General features: G+C 39.1%; 1 protein-coding gene across 1 annotated transcript; it reads left to right on the top strand.

The window, feature by feature from the left end:
- The first annotated feature begins 296 nt into the window (after positions 1-296).
- DNAJA1 (DnaJ (Hsp40) homolog, subfamily A, member 1) lies at positions 297-10,911 on the top strand. Its single transcript, XM_005859552.2, is given in 10 exon segments — positions 297-398; positions 604-745; positions 889-982; positions 985-1,065; positions 3,059-3,163; positions 4,231-4,458; positions 7,029-7,143; positions 8,423-8,538; positions 8,852-8,952; positions 9,573-10,911. Coding segments are annotated over 9 exon segments (1,191 nt in total). The 5' UTR covers positions 297-398; positions 604-613; the 3' UTR covers positions 9,792-10,911.
- Positions 10,912-17,445: the final 6,534 nt, after the last annotated feature.

The raw sequence follows: 17,445 nt of genomic DNA, 5'->3' as shown, positions 1-17,445 counted from the left end.
GAGCGGGGGGAGGAAGGAAACCTCAACGATCGGCGCCCAGTGCAGGGGACACCTAACGACGTGTAAGCTGCGCGGCCGGTGGGAGCGAGGGGTTCGGCGGCCGGCGTGGAGGCGCTGTGGGCCCTGGAACTGAGACGCAGACGTGGGCTCGCCATACATCGTTCCGTACACCACCCCCTGGCCCCTGGTGCCCAGATGTCTTTTTTCTAGGGAGTGTGTGTCTTGTATTGACCAGAGGCCCTGGTAATGTAGGACCCAGCGGACTGAACCTGTTGGTGCTCCTTTGATTCCTTCTGTCACTGCTGGGGGCGGGGAACAGGAAGAACCCAGACCGGGTGGAGGCTCTGGTGTGGGAGAACGGGAGCCAGCTGCTATAGGGAGCTTCGGATTGTTCCCTGGTAATTATTAGCTTATCTGCAATTTGTTAGAGTTTATTGCTGAATTGTCAAAGGAATTGTTACCTCCTCTGCAGGTTAGGGAAGGCAGGGTTTTTATAATCAGATTTGGCAAAGAACAGATTTCTCGGCCATATCTATGATTTAACGAATTACAGCTACCAGTTGAAAGTCGGTTAAGATTGCTTTTTTTTAAAAAATATTTCAGGCTGTCAAAAATGGTGAAAGAAACCACTTACTATGATGTTTTGGGGGTCAAACCCAATGCCACCCAGGAAGAACTGAAAAAGGCTTATAGGAAGCTGGCCTTGAAGTACCACCCTGATAAGAATCCAAATGAAGGAGAGAAGGCAAGTTGTATATTCATACTTGAATCGTTTTTTTTGGTCAGGTGTATGGTAGTTCCATAACAACCTGAAATTGAGTATGCCTAATATAGTAGCTATGCTTCGTAATACTTTTTTAAAGTGAGATTTATTCTTTTCTCAAACAGTTTAAACAGATTTCTCAAGCTTACGAAGTGCTCTCTGATGCAAAGAAAAGGGAATTATATGACAAAGGAGGAGAACAAGCAATTAAGGAAGGTGGGCAGGTGGTGGTTTTGGTTCCCCCATGGACATCTTTGATATGTTTTTTGGAGGAGGAGGAAGGATGCAGAGAGAAAGGAGAGGTAAGAATAATCCAGTCTATATGCAGCAATTCACAGTAGCCCCTTGGTCAAAGCAAATTCTTGTCTATTTTAAATGTTGGTTTACATGTTGTTACAATTTTGCAAACTACACTGCCATTTCTATTTGTATCGTTTTTTAAAATAAGATTTGATGTAACTAAAACTATCTAGACCAAGTGCTAACAAGTGAGTGCTTCTAAAGCTCTTTGACACTGGGACACAAACTTCAATAAGATTGTCAAGCATTAATTAAAGGAACAAAGTATCAGAACATAATTTTCAAAGCCCTTTTTTAAGCTATTATTTGACACCCCCCCCAACCTAATGGGAGGCACTCAGTTGAAAGTGGGTTAAAGTTCAGAAACCTAAACTTCCCTCCAGGTTATACAGCAAGGCATCAGTAGTCAGGATTGGAGCATAGATTCATTACTTCCAAATAGCCTGCTATCTGTTAACTTTGCTTCAGCTTTATTATATCTATATATGTGCCCTTAACACTTATCAGAAATGCCGTTTCCTGGTTGTAGAAATATTCTTCATAGGAAAACAATGTTCAGGTCAGAGTCAATCTCATTTGTTCCCAATATAGTTTACATAAATAATGGCCAATGGGTAGAGTCCATTTTAGAAGGAATAGGGAAGCCATTAAATTCCACTGTGAGCTTTTTAAAATTCAGAAAGACTAGAAATGGTTTACTTAGTTTTTCCTGAAAGGAAAGGGATATGTTTTTATAATTATATTTTTAATAATGAATTGACTGGCAAACTCTCTTCTATGTGATTTAGATCAATGAAAGGCCTCTGTGTGGGACACCAAAAAATACTTGCCTAACGAAATTTAATAAGCTTTTTTCCCTTATACTCTCAAAACTTTAAAGCTAAAGTAAGAAAGGCAGCTTTCAATGTGCTGGAACCAACTGTATGGGGCTATATTTGTGATATAGAACCCAAAGATGAAGCTAGGAGCAGAAGGATATAGTTAATGGTGCTTCACACTTCATTGGAAACTAAAAATGTTCACAACAGGCATATTGTGCAGATAAGAGTTTGAGAACTTGTTTTCACTTGGGCATAAGGCAATACTGTTTTGTGGTGGATGAAGTCTTTGTGAAAGAATTACTAGCTGGGAACATATTAACCATTGACAGGTGACTTCATTTCTGTAGCCTGTGTCCTCATATGATCTCTAACCTTCCACTTCCTATTCTGAAATGAGTTACGGCACTCCTTTGTAGCCACTGGCCACAATAAATTTAGATCCATTAAAAACAAAGACAAAAATTCAGTTTTCATCTGCAATAGCTACATGTGACTAGTGGCTACTGTGTGGGATAGCACAAATATAAAACATTCCTATCACTGCTGCAACTTCTTTTGGACAGCACTATGATAAAGGATATGAGAAACCTAGTTGTTAAACTAGTGCTAGTCAAACAGTAAATGTGCTATTCCTGCTTCATGTAGAAGTAGGAATTGATATTCTGTGGAGGTTGAATAAATGCATCAGCTTCCCCAGCCAATCTTGATTGGTTGGAACTTGGAACTTAGTGTGCTGAAGAATTTTTGGATGAAGTAATAGGCCATGTTGCTCAATATCATAGTAAGTGAAAGATTCAAAGAATATATTGGGACAGAAATGTAGTTTAAAATAATTATTATGAAATGTGCCTCTATAAATGGCATTGGTTCTCAACTGATTTTACTGTTCATGTTTTTGATTGCCATAATTTGTAAGATAGTCACAACTACATTCTTAGGCAAATTACTTAATCTCACCCAATTTTTCTTATCTGAAATTAATTGCAGTTTGTGGGTAATGTGGCCAAACTGTATATAATATGTACTTAACAAATTCTATGTATGTAATACAAGTTACTTAACAAATGTACCTTGTGAGCCTTATCTTTTATTATTATTTGTAATTTTGATGGTGCATTGAACACAAATAAGGTACGTACATCTTAGATTTTTAATGAGCATTATTTTGTTCTAGGTAAAAATGTGGTGCATCAGCTCTCTGTAACCTTAGAAGACTTATATAATGGTGCAACGAGAAAACTAGCTCTACAAAAGAATGTGATTTGTGACAAATGTGAAGGTATGGTCTTCTAACATCTTAAATAAACTGAAAATTGAACTGAAGCCTTTCTGAAGATATAAAACTGACAAATAATACACTACCTAAGTATTGGAGGGTGCAAACATAAAGAACTATCTATATCTACCATCTAGAGAATATTAACAAAACGTGAGCACTTCTTTATGTGTATACTAGAGACCCGGTACATGAAATTCGGGCACAGGTAGGTTCCCTAGGCCTGGCCAGCAATCAGGGCCAATCTGTGGGGTGACTGGCAGGGCGATTGGGGCCCCTGCTTGCACCCACCTTGGCCTGGCACCACCTGCTCACCTGCTGCACCATCCCACTGCGGTCCTGCACTCATCAGGGCCCACTGGGGCCTGGCAGCGCTTCCACTGCTACCTACTGCCAGTGCTGCATCGCCAAAGCCCGTCATGTTCCGTGCCGCCCCCTGGTGGTCAGCGCACCTCTAGTTCCTGGTTGGTCCTGCTCGTGGGGACAATTTGCATATTAGCCTTTTATTTAGGATTTTAAATGCAGTTGGAATCTAAGGTAGTGTCATTTTTTTTTTCAACAGAGTTCAAATGAGCACATCATATTGTCTCTAACACTTAATCATTCCAAAGCTTCATAATCTATAATAGGATTTAAACAGTGACTTCTTTGCACACTAAGCTGTTCCATATAGAGACAAGTTATTGGCTCTGATCCTCTAAGCCTTTTATAAGTACAAGTTATTTTTTTGGAAATATGGTATCTTCTAAAGAGAATAAACTCCTTACTGTTCTCGTCTCACAGATTAGGTATGTCCAGTGAATTGTGATTTGGGAGCACGTTTAAAATTCACAATTCTAAAATGGTTCTTTGGGAAAACAACAGTCAATGTTTATAGATGACTGAAGCTGGCTGCAGCTGTATTTTATCAAATAAAAAGGCTAAATTTTAGTTCTTGATGGACAAGCATTTCATCACACTTGCAAATGTTAATACAGTGTTGTGTCTATTAAAACTATCTTATTAAGACATTCATCATTGTGTCTGATACTAAGTTCAAACATAATTCAATTTCTTTTTAAACTATTTAGGCCGAGGTGGTAAGAAAGGAGCAGTAGAGTGCTGTCCCAATTGCCGAGGTACTGGAATGCAAATAAGAATTCATCAGATAGGCCCTGGAATGGTTCAGCAAATTCAGTCTGTGTGCATGGAGTGCCAGGGCCATGGGGAAAGGATCAGTCCTAAAGATAGATGTAAAAGCTGCAACAGAAGGAAGATAGTTCGAGAGAAGAAGATTCTAGAAGTTCATATTGATAAAGGTGAGTTCTCAGCCATTTCTGAATTCTTGAGTGCAACGGCAAGATTATTTAGATTTTATAGTTGTTAAAAATGATTCTCAATAGGGTTCTATGCATGGTCTTATCACGCAGAGATATCTGGGCTACATAGTAAAAACTTTTTCCATCCAGACATTTTTGCACATTTGTAAGGAATATATTAAGAATCTCCTCATTTACTATAACACTGACATCAGTAAATGATTAAATAGTGTTCCAAACTTAATTCATTTGCATTAAATTACTAGTTCTACCTCTTTTTAAATTGTAATTAATTTTTGCACATGTTAAGTTCCTTAGGAACTGTTAGGGTAAGGAATATATGTACTTTCATACTTGGGGGAAGGAGATTTAGGTGAATTTAAATTATTTCCTTGAAATTTTTCTAAACTAATGAAATGTGTTATATTTTTATTGATTTGTAAGAGCTTAGATTAAAAATATTGCTTTTTTAGCCCTGGCCAGTGTGGCTCAGTTGTTAGGGCATGGTCTGTACACTGAAGGGTTGCCAGTTCAATTCTCAGTCAGGGCATATGCCTGGGTTGCAGGCTGGATCCCTGATGGGGAGCATGCAGGAGGTGGCCAGTTGATGTTCTGCTCTCACATCGATGTTTGTCTTTCTCCCTCCCTCTAGAAAATCTTCAAAAAGACAAAAAAATAGTACTTTTTAAAATGTTTTGGTCAACTTAGGCACTAAAAGGTCACATGCCTAGGTTGTGGGCTTAACCTCCAGTGGGGAGTATGCAGGAGGCAGCCTATTGATGTTTCTCTCTGCTTCCCTCCCTCTCTGAAATCAATAAAAGTGTTTTTTAATGTTTTTTATAGACTGTAAACCTACCTGTAGGTTTCTGGCTCTGGGGCTCTAGTTTATAACTATATAACTTTTTTCAGAAATGTATATAACTCCAGAGTAAATTAAAGTTTCTAATTTTGCTATTCTGAAATAGTAAATGTTGTAATCTTCAGACTTTGCAACTAGTATTATACTGTACATACTGATTTGGAACTATTAATATTATGAACATCTCATATTAGTACATATATACATTATGTAAGCCCTGCAATAGTACTTACCCATGTGAATCATGATACTTCCCTCCTTCCATTTATCCCCCACTTAATTGGCCCATGTGGGATTGGTTGTTGTTGTTTTTTCTTCCAGTAAGATGCCCCACCTCGCTACCACTAGTATGTACTTAGGAGGGCATTAATTGCGATTAAAGCCATTTATTTTGCCCTTACCCATGCCCTTCACAGTACTGAAACAGCCAGCAAAATACAGCGGAGTTTGTTACACTAGTGTAACTAGTCATACTGCCTCGTGATGATTGAAGCCACAGTATGTTTAGTTTTGTTGGTGTATAACACTGGTATTGTGGTTTAAGCTTTTATTTTTCTAGAGGTACTGAAGTATTTGTGGGTTAATTCATGTCTGGATTTTGCTTCAGATATTGGGGGGTTGGACAAGGATGAAGGTATATATGAAATATTAGTAATGAGTTAACTGCTGGATCTAGATTGATATATAGAAATCCATTGTACTGGCTGTGTTTATATAGGTTTAATTTTTCCCATAAATTGTTCTCTTTGGGTGGTGTCACTGATTGGTTCAGGAAATTATCAGGAGATACTGCTGTAGTATAATCTGCAAACACATTACATGAGTTAAGTTTAAAGAGATGTTGTCTAAGGCCTCACTGAACTAAAAATATATGGGTTAGAGGTACGAGGGAGGGAATCTCAATAAAATAAGTTTAATAAGTTAAATAATAAACACTGCCTTTTTTTAACATTTTTAAATTTCTATTTTATTTATTGATTTGAGAGAGACATTAATTTGTTGTTCCACTTTCTTATCATTTATTGGTTGCTTTTTGTGTATGCCCTGACTGGGGATTGAACCTTAAACCTTGGCACATTGGGACGACGCTCTAACCAACTGAACTGTCCAGCTAGGGCTAACACTGTATAATTATCCAAAGTGTGTGCATACATTTTTGAGGGACATCCTATACTTCCTATATGTAAATACTGCTAATACAATAGAGAAAAGAGAGTCTTGATTTATGTTACTGTTAGGCTTAATAGAAATAATTTGATACAGGTTCTTTTAAGTAAGTAATGAAATTGGAATAGTTAACATTTATGGTTAAAGTGTTTGCCCGTCGCGGATTTGTTGCCAGCATGGGCCTTTTTATTCAGTCCTCACAACAATCCTCATGAGGTAGGTCTCTGTGGGACAGTTGATGGTTAGGAGTTAAGCAGCTTGCTTCCCTGGGATAATCCAGCTGGTAGTAAGTAGCAGCTGAGACTTGAGGCCTGATCTCTTTGCCTCTAGAGTTTGTGTTCTTCTTTGTGATCTTTCTTCAGTAAGAAATTGGACTGGTCTAATCATGTGGGCATTCTTAGTCATCTTTGTAAACCTTAGCATCCACAAAAACTTGAACTTGCTTTTTTTATGCACAAACATGCATCTGTGTTTCTTAATATATTGAGAATCTGACCTTAGCTGGATGTTAAATAAAAGTATAAAATGAACCCTCTGTTTTTAGGCATGAAAGATGGCCAGAAGATAACATTCCATGGTGAAGGAGACCAGGAACCAGGACTGGAGCCAGGAGATATTATCATTGTTTTAGATCAGAAGGACCATGCTGTTTTCACTCGGTAAAAATTTTAATCAACTACTCAAACTGACATCGTGCATACTTGGAGTGTTTTTTTAAATGAGCTTTTCATTACTCTTAGAACATACTTCCTAGAAATACTCTGGAAAACTATAGTAGGAGAGTTAGGCTATGTATATCTTTTCTAAAATGTCGTTAATCATTAATGTTTTCATCTGGAAAGAGGCTGAGAACAAAAAGGATCAGATTTTAGTTTTTTGTCCAAATTTAGGTAAATTGATTACCTAATCTGGAATTTGAAGAATATACTTCAGTTAGATGATGTTTTGCATGAATATAATAAACAGGTGGATTGTGGGAAACCTCCCTAGACAAAATTTTGTCCTAAAGTTCTCACCACTTTAAATCCTAGAGTTCACGATATGTTCAGTTGCTTTTAATTGTAAATAAGTGTCTAGAACCATCTCTATTAAAATCTGTAAATTCAGGCCTATTGCTGTGAAATATTTAATAGTATTTACAATGAACTTACAGGGAAGCAAAGAAAAATTGATAGTAAACAGAGAATATGTCAATTATATACCCATGGCTGACTTTAAAATAGACTGGATTGGGGTTCTAATAAATCTTGTAAGGATTTACATCTGAAGGAACTGGTTTTAAGTTAATTATAATAGAACATTCCCCAAGTGTTCCTACAATGGAAAATACTATTAAACTCGGGATTTCAATGCCATCATTTGAGGTGAATCCTCAGGAGGTTTTTCTGGAGAGTATCCTGTTATTAATATGGATTGGAAAAGGAAAAAAAGTCTAAACACCAAAGGAGGAAATGGGCTGTTACTAAATATAAAAGATTGTGTTCATAATGTTCCAAGCACTATGTTACTTAATTTATGTACGTCAGTAAATTTTATAGAGCCCATAATCCAGGGCCAGCTGAGGTCTGTTCATATTATACTATAATCTCCCTAATGTATGTTTGCTTTTTTTTTAAAGCCTCACTGTTACTAGAATTTTTTCTTCTCTATGTGAGCAACTAAATTTAAAATTAGGTGATGGGACAATTCAGGGATGGTAAATGGTAGAGACTACCTAGAGTGTGGGTAAGGATTCCGAAGTGTTGTCCAGGAAATGGGCCTGTCAGGTTCCATATATTTGCTGCTCCTGGTTCTCAGCTCTGTTTTTAGAATGGGGAAGAAAGGACACCTTTGTAAAAGATACCTTGCTCTTATTAAGAAAACAATTGCCTGCTGTGGTACTTATAATAATTGGTGATTTGAAAGATCTAAGTATGTGCTAAATTTATATTAATACAAACGAGGAGAAGACCTTCTCATGTGTATGGACATACAGCTGGTTGAAGCTTTGTGTGGCTTCCAAAAGCCAATAGCTACTCTTGACAACCGAACCATAGTCATCACCTCTCATCCAGGTAAGATACTGATAGATGAGCTTCTCTTTCTATTCTAGTAATTTATTTTCATTGTCTGCAGATAGCTGTTTAGGCACTGAGGAAATGGGTATTTTACTTGCTCAGTTACATATCCCTTTCATGAGCTGAACTGAAATTGTATGATCTTGGCTCTTTTTTGGAAGCCTCTAGAAAACCCATAAATGAGAAATAAAGGATTGCTTCACAAACTTTACCTCCTGTCAATGAGCTAGGACATTTTTCTCTGTTCCTTATTCTCTCTACATGAAAATGTGGCTGTATTTAAGGAAGAACCTGCCTTCAATGTTTTTAGGTCAGATTGTCAAGCATGGAGATATCAAGTGTGTATTAAATGAAGGCATGCCAATTTATCGTAGACCATATGAAAAGGGTCGCCTAATCATCGAATTTAAGGTAAGCTATAAAGTACTTTAGGAATATTTGAGTGGTTACTTACTAAAATCTGGTATCAGTTACATCTTCTGAATGTCAAAGAAACATCAAATTTCTATTCTCCCTTATCCAGAAAGAAATACATTTATCTAATACTTCTGTCAGGTTGGGATTGGGTTTGTTTACATCATCATTTGGCTACTTAAAACTTGGTGGAGGGAGAGGTTACAAGACTATAACTGGGATCTTAAAGTTCAGCAGAAGGACTTAAAATAACTTGTGGATTTTTAGCAAAAGACAGTGGTTGGTTTGTTAATAGGGTGGTTCATAAAATGTGTTTTAGGAAGGATTCTCGTGTATAATGTATTTTCTGAATAGAACAATGGTTGTTACAGAGCTATTTTACTAGGATCATTATTTTTTTAAAAGACCTTACTTGTGCCATATGCTCTAAACTAGTTCAGAGCACTGGATGCTGTGCCTTTTAGAGCATGTATTCTAACCTTGGGATGGGCAAATTCACTGAAAAATAGTGTTGTGGTTACATGTGTTTTTCTGCGGGAAATGGGTTGACAGTAACTCAAGGAACTAATGATCAAGTAAATAAATCAAACTTACAGTAGAAGTTCTTTTTTTTATAGGTAAACTTTCCTGAGAATGGCTTTCTCTCTCCTGATAAACTCTCTTTGCTGGAAAAACTCCTACCTGAAAGGAAGGAAGTAGAAGAGACTGATGAAATGGACCAGGTAGAACTGGTGGACTTTGATCCAAATCAAGAAAGACGGCGCCATTACAATGGAGAAGCATACGAGGATGATGAACATCATCCTAGGGGTGGTGTTCAGTGTCAGACCTCTTAATGGGGCCAGTGAATAACACTCACTGCTGGCATTTTATATACAGTAGTGAATGAGTGAAGGACTGTAACCATAATATGCTCACTACTTGCTATTGTTTTTGTTTTAATATTCAAGTATAGTAGTGTTTTAAAAGTTAAATGAAGAATAAACTCAAATATAAAAGCTCTGACTTTGCCCTGTATGTATGATGACTTGTGTGCAAGATAATACCTGTAAAAAAATTCCCCTAGCATTTGCTAGGCCATACTTTGTAATTAATTTCAGTTATGTACATGGAATAGCTTAGACTGAAATGCTAGGTATATGTATTGACTTTGGTGTGTGACCCTTAATTGTTAAGCTATGAAGTTACAATTCTGTATTTAACTGGCAGTCAGACAAAGAACTGAATTTGTAGAGAAGTGTTAGTTTGTATAGTTGTATTAAGTGGGATTCATTGTGATGCCTCTGCATTTATTCTGTTGCCTCAACTGTTACTTGAAGGTGGCATGCCATATAATTTAACCTGTGGTATCAGTGATAGAAATGATACCTTTCCAAAGAAGGGGTTTATCATAATCTGCTTCTTGAGGGCTTGCACTTGTAGAATTGCATTCCCTTCTGTTGTGCCATCTTTTTTTTATTATTATATATCAGTCCTTGGTTACATTTTTTTCCCCCTTCTCTTTGGACCATAAGCCTTAGAGTAGTGACTTCTGGAATAGGCTAACTTAGAAGTTGAGTGATGAAATCTTTACATGGAGAAGTAATTTGCATGTATGAGATAGGAAGGTGTGTTTTAGGTATGTTACCGGCTTACTTTAAACCATTTAACTTATGCTCCAAAGTAACTGTAATTTAATGTTGGTAGTATAGCAAATTATGAATAGCTTTAATTGTATGTTTAAAGTCATGTTCACAAGCTTAAATCTGGATATCAGAATTTAAGCAATTCTTGAAATGTATGAATGTCTCCTTAATACACTGATTACAAAGTATTTCCAGTGTGTCACTATAGGCTTTTTTATTTTTCCCCAGAAGAAAGCATTAGCTGGTCACTAAGATAGGTAACTTTTCACTTAACTAGTTAAAATGTTAACACCCAAAAATATCAACTGTAATTAAATATTTTCTATTTAAATGGGTGGAGAGTGAAAAGTATCAGTCATGAGGGAAAATGCAAATTAACCCACACTGAGCTACTACTTCACATCAACTAATCCAGAATCTATAACTCAAAATGAAAGCAAATGAGAATGGAGAAGTTGGAACCCTGCACATGGCTCATGGGAATATTAAATGTTATACCTGCTATAGAAAAGTTGGGCAGCTCCTCAAAAACCCAAACATGGAATTGCCATATGACCCAGTAATTACACTCCTTGATTCAGATACTTTGCATGCCCTTGGCTGCAGCAGCATTCACAATAGCCAAAGGGATAACAACCATTTAGCCAACAGATAGTAAACAAAATGATATGTATATAGGGGTTAGCAAAAAGTGGGTTTACAGTTGTATGCAAAAGTTTGAATTTTTTTATTAATTTTTTAGAGAAACATCGAAGAGGGAGAGACATTGATCTTGGCTGCCTCCTGCATTCCCCCTACTGAGAATCAAGCCCACAACCCAGGCACGTGCCCTGACCAGGAATTGAACCAGTGACTTGGTTCATGGGTCAACGCTCAACCACCGAGCCACACCGGTCAGGCAAAAGTATATTTTATTTTTTATATGAAGAACGGTAAACCTTTTGTTCACCCCAAAATGACACACAAAGGGACAGATACTATATGCTTCCAGCTATGTGAAATACCTAGGCAAATTCAGAGACATTACCAAGGGCTGGGGGGCAAGAGGAACAGTGAGTTGGTGCTTAATTGTCTCTAGGGTGATGAAAAAGTTTTAGAAATGATGGTTGTATAATGCTACTGAATTCTACGCTTAAAAATGGTTAAAAGTTATTTTACATATCTTACCACAATAAAACCTTTAAAAGAAAATAGAAATCACTAAAAGAAAATAGTTATGTCTGGAAAGGCAGAAACTGACAAGTCTAGTAAAAAGAAAAAAACACCTCTTAGAACACTGACCCAGGTAATCACAGAAATAAAGCCCATCCACACAAGTGCAGTTCCTGGTTCCTGGTCCTAGCACAACTGCTTTTTCAGAGAGTAAGAATTATGTCCCACGCTGTGTAACGTTGTGACCAACCTTCCTGTATGTGAAATTAGCATCATCTTTTCTGCATATGGCACTGGTTTTCAACCTTGGCTACAAGTGGAATTACCTGGGAAGCTTTAAAATTGATTTTAGTTCTACCCTCCAGGGATTTTGGTGTAACTGAACTGGATGTAGCCTAAGCATCTGGATGGTCAAGTACTGCCAAGTTTCAACACTACCAACATGGAGACATACTTGTATTAACCTAACCACCTAGGACAGAAATGCCACTTAGAATTAATGTGGAAGTTCAAATAGTGGCATCCCATGCTATTGCAAGTGAGAGTTTGAGGCTCAGGACAAGGGAACATCCAAGCTTAGAAATAACACTTCACGGTTTTTCTTTTGAAATAACGTGGGAAAATAAAGCATAGGCTCTAAAAGCAGGGAATGAAAATGCTAGTAAGCTTCAGCAATCCAGATACACTCAAGAGTTTCTGAAGTCCTGTACCTTTATCACTTAATTTGGTTTCCGCAACCTTGTGAGACTGACAGAACAAGAATCAAAAAACACACAGCCCTGTGTATTCTCAGATTCTGCATCCATGGATTCAATAAATTGGATTGAAAATATTCGGGAAGGAAATCCCAGAAAGTTCCAAAAAGCAAAACGTGAATTTGCACAAGAATAAGGCGATGTGCAGATATACCTGCTGTAGCCTATATACAAATGTCATTTTATATAAGGGTCTTCTATCTGCCAGAGGTCTGGGAACCAATCCCTTGAGGGACAGTTATACTTTATAGGTGAGGAAACTGCTGTCCAGTCTACTAGTTCCCAAATTTGTGTGTGCTTGCTGAGTGCCACTGTCACAGTTTCTGATTCTGTAAGTCTTAGGGTAGGACCTGAGATTTTGCCTTTTCAAACAAGTTGCCAGGTAAGAGAGCCATTGTTCTGGCCCAAATAAAAGACGAATCCAGATTCTTGTAATTTAGTTCTTTCTACTCATCTCACTGCCTGTGGCCAATTTAGATAAGTTTTAACAGAATGTGGAAAAACAAGCCATGGATTCTTTCTTCACTTCTGCCCAAACCTAGACAGAGAAGAAACTGACAGCAGTTTGAATGAGAATAAAGAAATTGCATTTTGGAATTACCTGGTTTTCAGTGTCAGCTCTATGAGCAACGTGTGGAACCTTTCTTCCTGTGTATCATGGGAATAATAGGCTGTTCTTCATAAAATGGTCCTGAGAATTAAATAAGGCTGCTTACATAGGAAGTACTGTTTATTAATGCCAGCAATACACATTGAAAATTTTAACTGGCTGAAGAAGATACAGAATTGTTCCTGAGACTGTTTATTAGAAAGAAAGAAAAAATTGGTATTTTCCAGAGTCTAATTAAACAACTGAGTGAGAAATAGGGCAAATACCCTTTCTCTCATGGGCTTAACTTTAATGCCAGGTATTTTAAGTTTTAAGACCTAAAGAGGAATATCAGTTAAGTCATCAAGCTGCAGCAGACCACCTCCCTAGGAACCTGACATCATACACTTAGTTTCACGAGGGAGTAGCCACTGATTATCGGTATCCAACTACCATTCGTTGAGCTTCTACAACTGGTATTGTGGTAGGAGAGGCCAATAACATGATCTCTGACTGCCAATTTATGTAACATGCAAAGCAGCCCAGTGGCGCCGTCAGAGGCCTCCAGCCGCTGACGGCTGGTTCCAAGGAGGGTGCAGGGTGCACCAGCAGCTGGTAAGGGCCTCCACTGGCGCTGCTCAGCCTGGTCCACCAGACCAGGGACCAATGCAGGGGTGCGCTGAGGCACCTTGGGCATGTGGGGCATGCCCTCTTCAGCCATCTCCCCCTCTCTGCGCAAGACAGCAGGGCAGAACAGCAGTTGTTGCATGGACTTCCCTTCTCCTATCTGGGCCTCTGTCCCTGGAGCTCCCCTTGCCTTCTGTACTTAAATGGCCACATGAGCCTTAAGAAGAAAATTCAGCCCTAACCGGTTTGGCTCAGTGGATAGAGCGTTGGCCTGTGGACTGAAAGGTCCCAGGTTCGATTCCAGTCAAGGGCATGTACCTTGGTTGCGGGCACATCCCCAGTGGGGGTGTGCAGGAAGCAGCTGATCGATGTTTCTAACTATCCCTCTCCCTTCCTCTCTGTAAAAAATCAATAAAATATATTACAAAAATTAAAAATAAACCTTTAGAAAAAAAAAAATTTAAGCGCAGAGTAAGAAGCACCTGTTTTCACTTTTGAATAAAAGTTAACACTGTTTTTAGGTTAAGTTGTAGACAGGTGCCTAAAGGTTACTGGGAAAAGTAGATTCCTTTTCTTTTTCAGCTTTGTATTTACTTATTACACCAATGTATTACTTTACTAAAAAGTAAAAAAAAAAAAACATACTTAATGGCTCCCAATCCAGGTCTCTCCTCTTTGCCTGGTCTCGCCATACACTACTACTTAGACTGCCAAATCCCTTTACCTGCAGTTCCTGATGGTCCTTTTATGCTCAACTCCAGGAAGCCTTTCCTAACTCAGTAGGGCTGGATTAGGTGCCCTTCCATTACCAAAAAAAACAACTGAAGATTTTCTCTTACTCCACTATTTTTATTACTCCTTTTAACTTGCTTTTCTTCCCTATCCTATGCCAGAAACTGGCCTTTTTAAAAACAAACAAACAAAACAAAAAAAACCATCCTCAGCACTAGGTGCTGGAACAGAAGAGGTGTTTGATAAAAAGTTCCTAGAAGGAATAAGCAACATGTGCTGACTGGATCCTTGCCCTTCATGAGTCTGGGCACAAAGCATGCATCTCACAACTGCCAGTTCATGAGGCTATGGGCTAAATTTTAAAAATCCAATTTCATGAAAGTTTTCTAAGAACTTTACAGAAGCTGTTTCTTTCCCACTTTAAACTTCTTTTACTAGTACTTAAGCAAAGGCTTCTTTTCACTGGGATGGCAGGCTACATTCACACAAATTCATGGATTTATGGCTGTGTTCAAATCTCAAAATGGCAGCATATGACAGACACTCTGTTAATTAAAAAAACCACAGGTTTTGTGGCTACAGGAAAAATTTTTAGTTTGGGGAATGTGACTGCAAAGGGGGATTTCTTACTGCTATTAAGAATTAATTTAGCCAATATAGAACAAAGAATTTGTTTTGAATATCAAAACAAAAACAAAATTGAAGCTGAGGGCTCAATTCATGTGACAATTTGTATTTCAAATTACAAAGATAAATTATAAGACTGCAAAACTTTTAAAAATCTCTCTCCAGCCCTAGCTGGTTTGGCTCAATGGATAGAGTGTTGGCCTACGGAATGAAGGGTCCCGGGTTCGATTCCAGTCAAGGGCACATGCCTGGGTTGCAGGCTCGATCCCTAGTGGGAGGCGTGCAGAGGCAGCCGACCATTGATTCTCTCCCATCATTGATGTTTCTATTTCTCCCTCCCTCTCCCCTCCTCTCTGAATTCTAAAATATATTTAAAAACAAACAAACAAACAAAAACTCCATTAGTTTGTACCTAATAAATGCTAAAATTACACAGGGGCATAAAAGGCCTATACAAACTAATCTCACTTTCTTGAAATGGTACCTAACACAATACCTTCATACATTAACACAGATGCTCCATCTTCCAACATTTTTGGCTTAAACATAAAAAAGGCACCCACATGCAAAATACTTTCAAGGATTTTGTTGGCTTTTAACTTTTTTTTTCACTAACTGGTAATGATGTACATAGCAAAGACTTTTCTAAATCTCAGGTCCTTTATTAAATTTTCTTCAGAACAACACATTTGCAATGCCAAACCCTCCTTCAACAAAGGGAGGTGCCAAAACTGAATGCGTATAATGGATCCTGCAACTAGTTCTATCCAGAAGATTCAGATGATATTCCCTGGAATTGGCCAGAACATGTGCGAAGGCACAGCTAATAAGAATGAGTGGGAAAAAAGAGAACCAAGATGGCGGCGTAAGTAAATGCCTGTACTCGCTGCCTCCCACAACCACATCAAAATTTTAACTAAAATACAAAACCACCATCATTCAGAACCGCCTGAAAACTGGCCGAATGGAAGTCCTACAAATAGAGAAGAAGAAAGCACATTGAGACTGGTAGGAGGGGCGGAGTGGGCTGGTCCGACACCCATGTGTGCCTTTTTTTTTTTTTTAACCGGGAGAGAGATCATCTCTGCAGAGGCCACACATGAGGAGCAAGGGGTCCCAGCTCCACACCAGACCTGCAGGCCAGGGTCCTAAGGCTGGATAGAGATGTCCCCACAACTATGGGACTGTGACTGAGCGACATGGAGGCTGCTGGAATCCCTGGTGTTCCTCTTAAAGGGTCTGCGCACAAACTTACAGTCCTGCTTCTTCCGAGCTCCAGTGCTGGGGAGCCCAGACACATATGGGGAGTAACTGGACTGTCTGGCATCGGGGCAGGAACTCAGGGGTGGCTTTCTCCCAAAAGGGGGTGTTCACAGGGGTCACTGTTCCTGTGCTGGGACCTCCCCTGTCGCAGAGCTGACTGGCAGCCATATCTGAGACTCAATCTGCCTGGAGCACAGTTTGCTCCGCCCTGGTCATTCCGAGACCCTGCCCCATCCAATCTGCAGCCCCACCCAAGCTGTTTGCAGCAGCTTTTCCACATGAATGGCCTGTCCTGGCTCAGGCTTCAGACTTTACTAAAATCTCACTAACAAGCTGCAGCTGGTGACAGCATTCCCCAAGCCTACCAATAAAAGGCCAAGACCAGGCTCTAGGACAGGGGTGGGCAAACTTTTTGACTCGAGGGCCACAATGGGTTCTTAAACTGGACCGGAGGGCCGGAACAAAAGCATGGATGGAGTGTTTGTGTGAACTAATATAAATTCAAAGTAAACATCATTACATAAAAGGGTACGGTCTTTTTTTTTTTTTTAGTTTTATTCATTTCAAACGGCTCGGATCCGGCCTGCGGGCCGTAGTTTGCCCACGGCTGCCAGCCTGCCTTGCTTCACAGCTGGGCCTCGCCTCTTGCACAACAGCCCTCCCACTGTAGTCACAGTTGGTCCTCAAATCCAATTGGCCTGGAGGTCAACTCCTCCCAGAGACACCAACAGCAATCAAGGGTCAGCTACAAGGCTGTGCACACAGTCCACACTGGGGCACACCTAAAGTGCCCAGCTCAGGTGACTGGGGAGGCTGAGCCACTGGGCCCTACAGGACACCTATTACACAAGGCCACTCTACCAATTCCAGGAGACATAGCAGCTCTACCTGATACACAAAAACAAACACAGGGAAGCAGCCAAAATGCAGAGACAAAGAAACATCACAAATGAAAGAAATGGAAGCAAGCAAATTACTGGATATAGAGCTCAAAACCATGGTTATAAAGTTACTCAAGGATCCTCAAGAAACTTTCAAGGATCTTAGTGAGAATTTCAAAGACATGAAAAAGGACCAGTCAGAAATTAAGCATACACTAACTGAAATAAAGAATAATTTA

This window comes from Myotis brandtii, unplaced genomic scaffold (genome assembly GCF_000412655.1).
Source record: "Myotis brandtii unplaced genomic scaffold, ASM41265v1 scaffold1270, whole genome shotgun sequence".
NCBI classification, from domain to species: Eukaryota; Metazoa; Chordata; class Mammalia; order Chiroptera; family Vespertilionidae; genus Myotis; species Myotis brandtii.
Note: the sequence above shows the minus strand (reverse complement) of the source record. Positions and strands in the feature narration are given on the sequence as shown.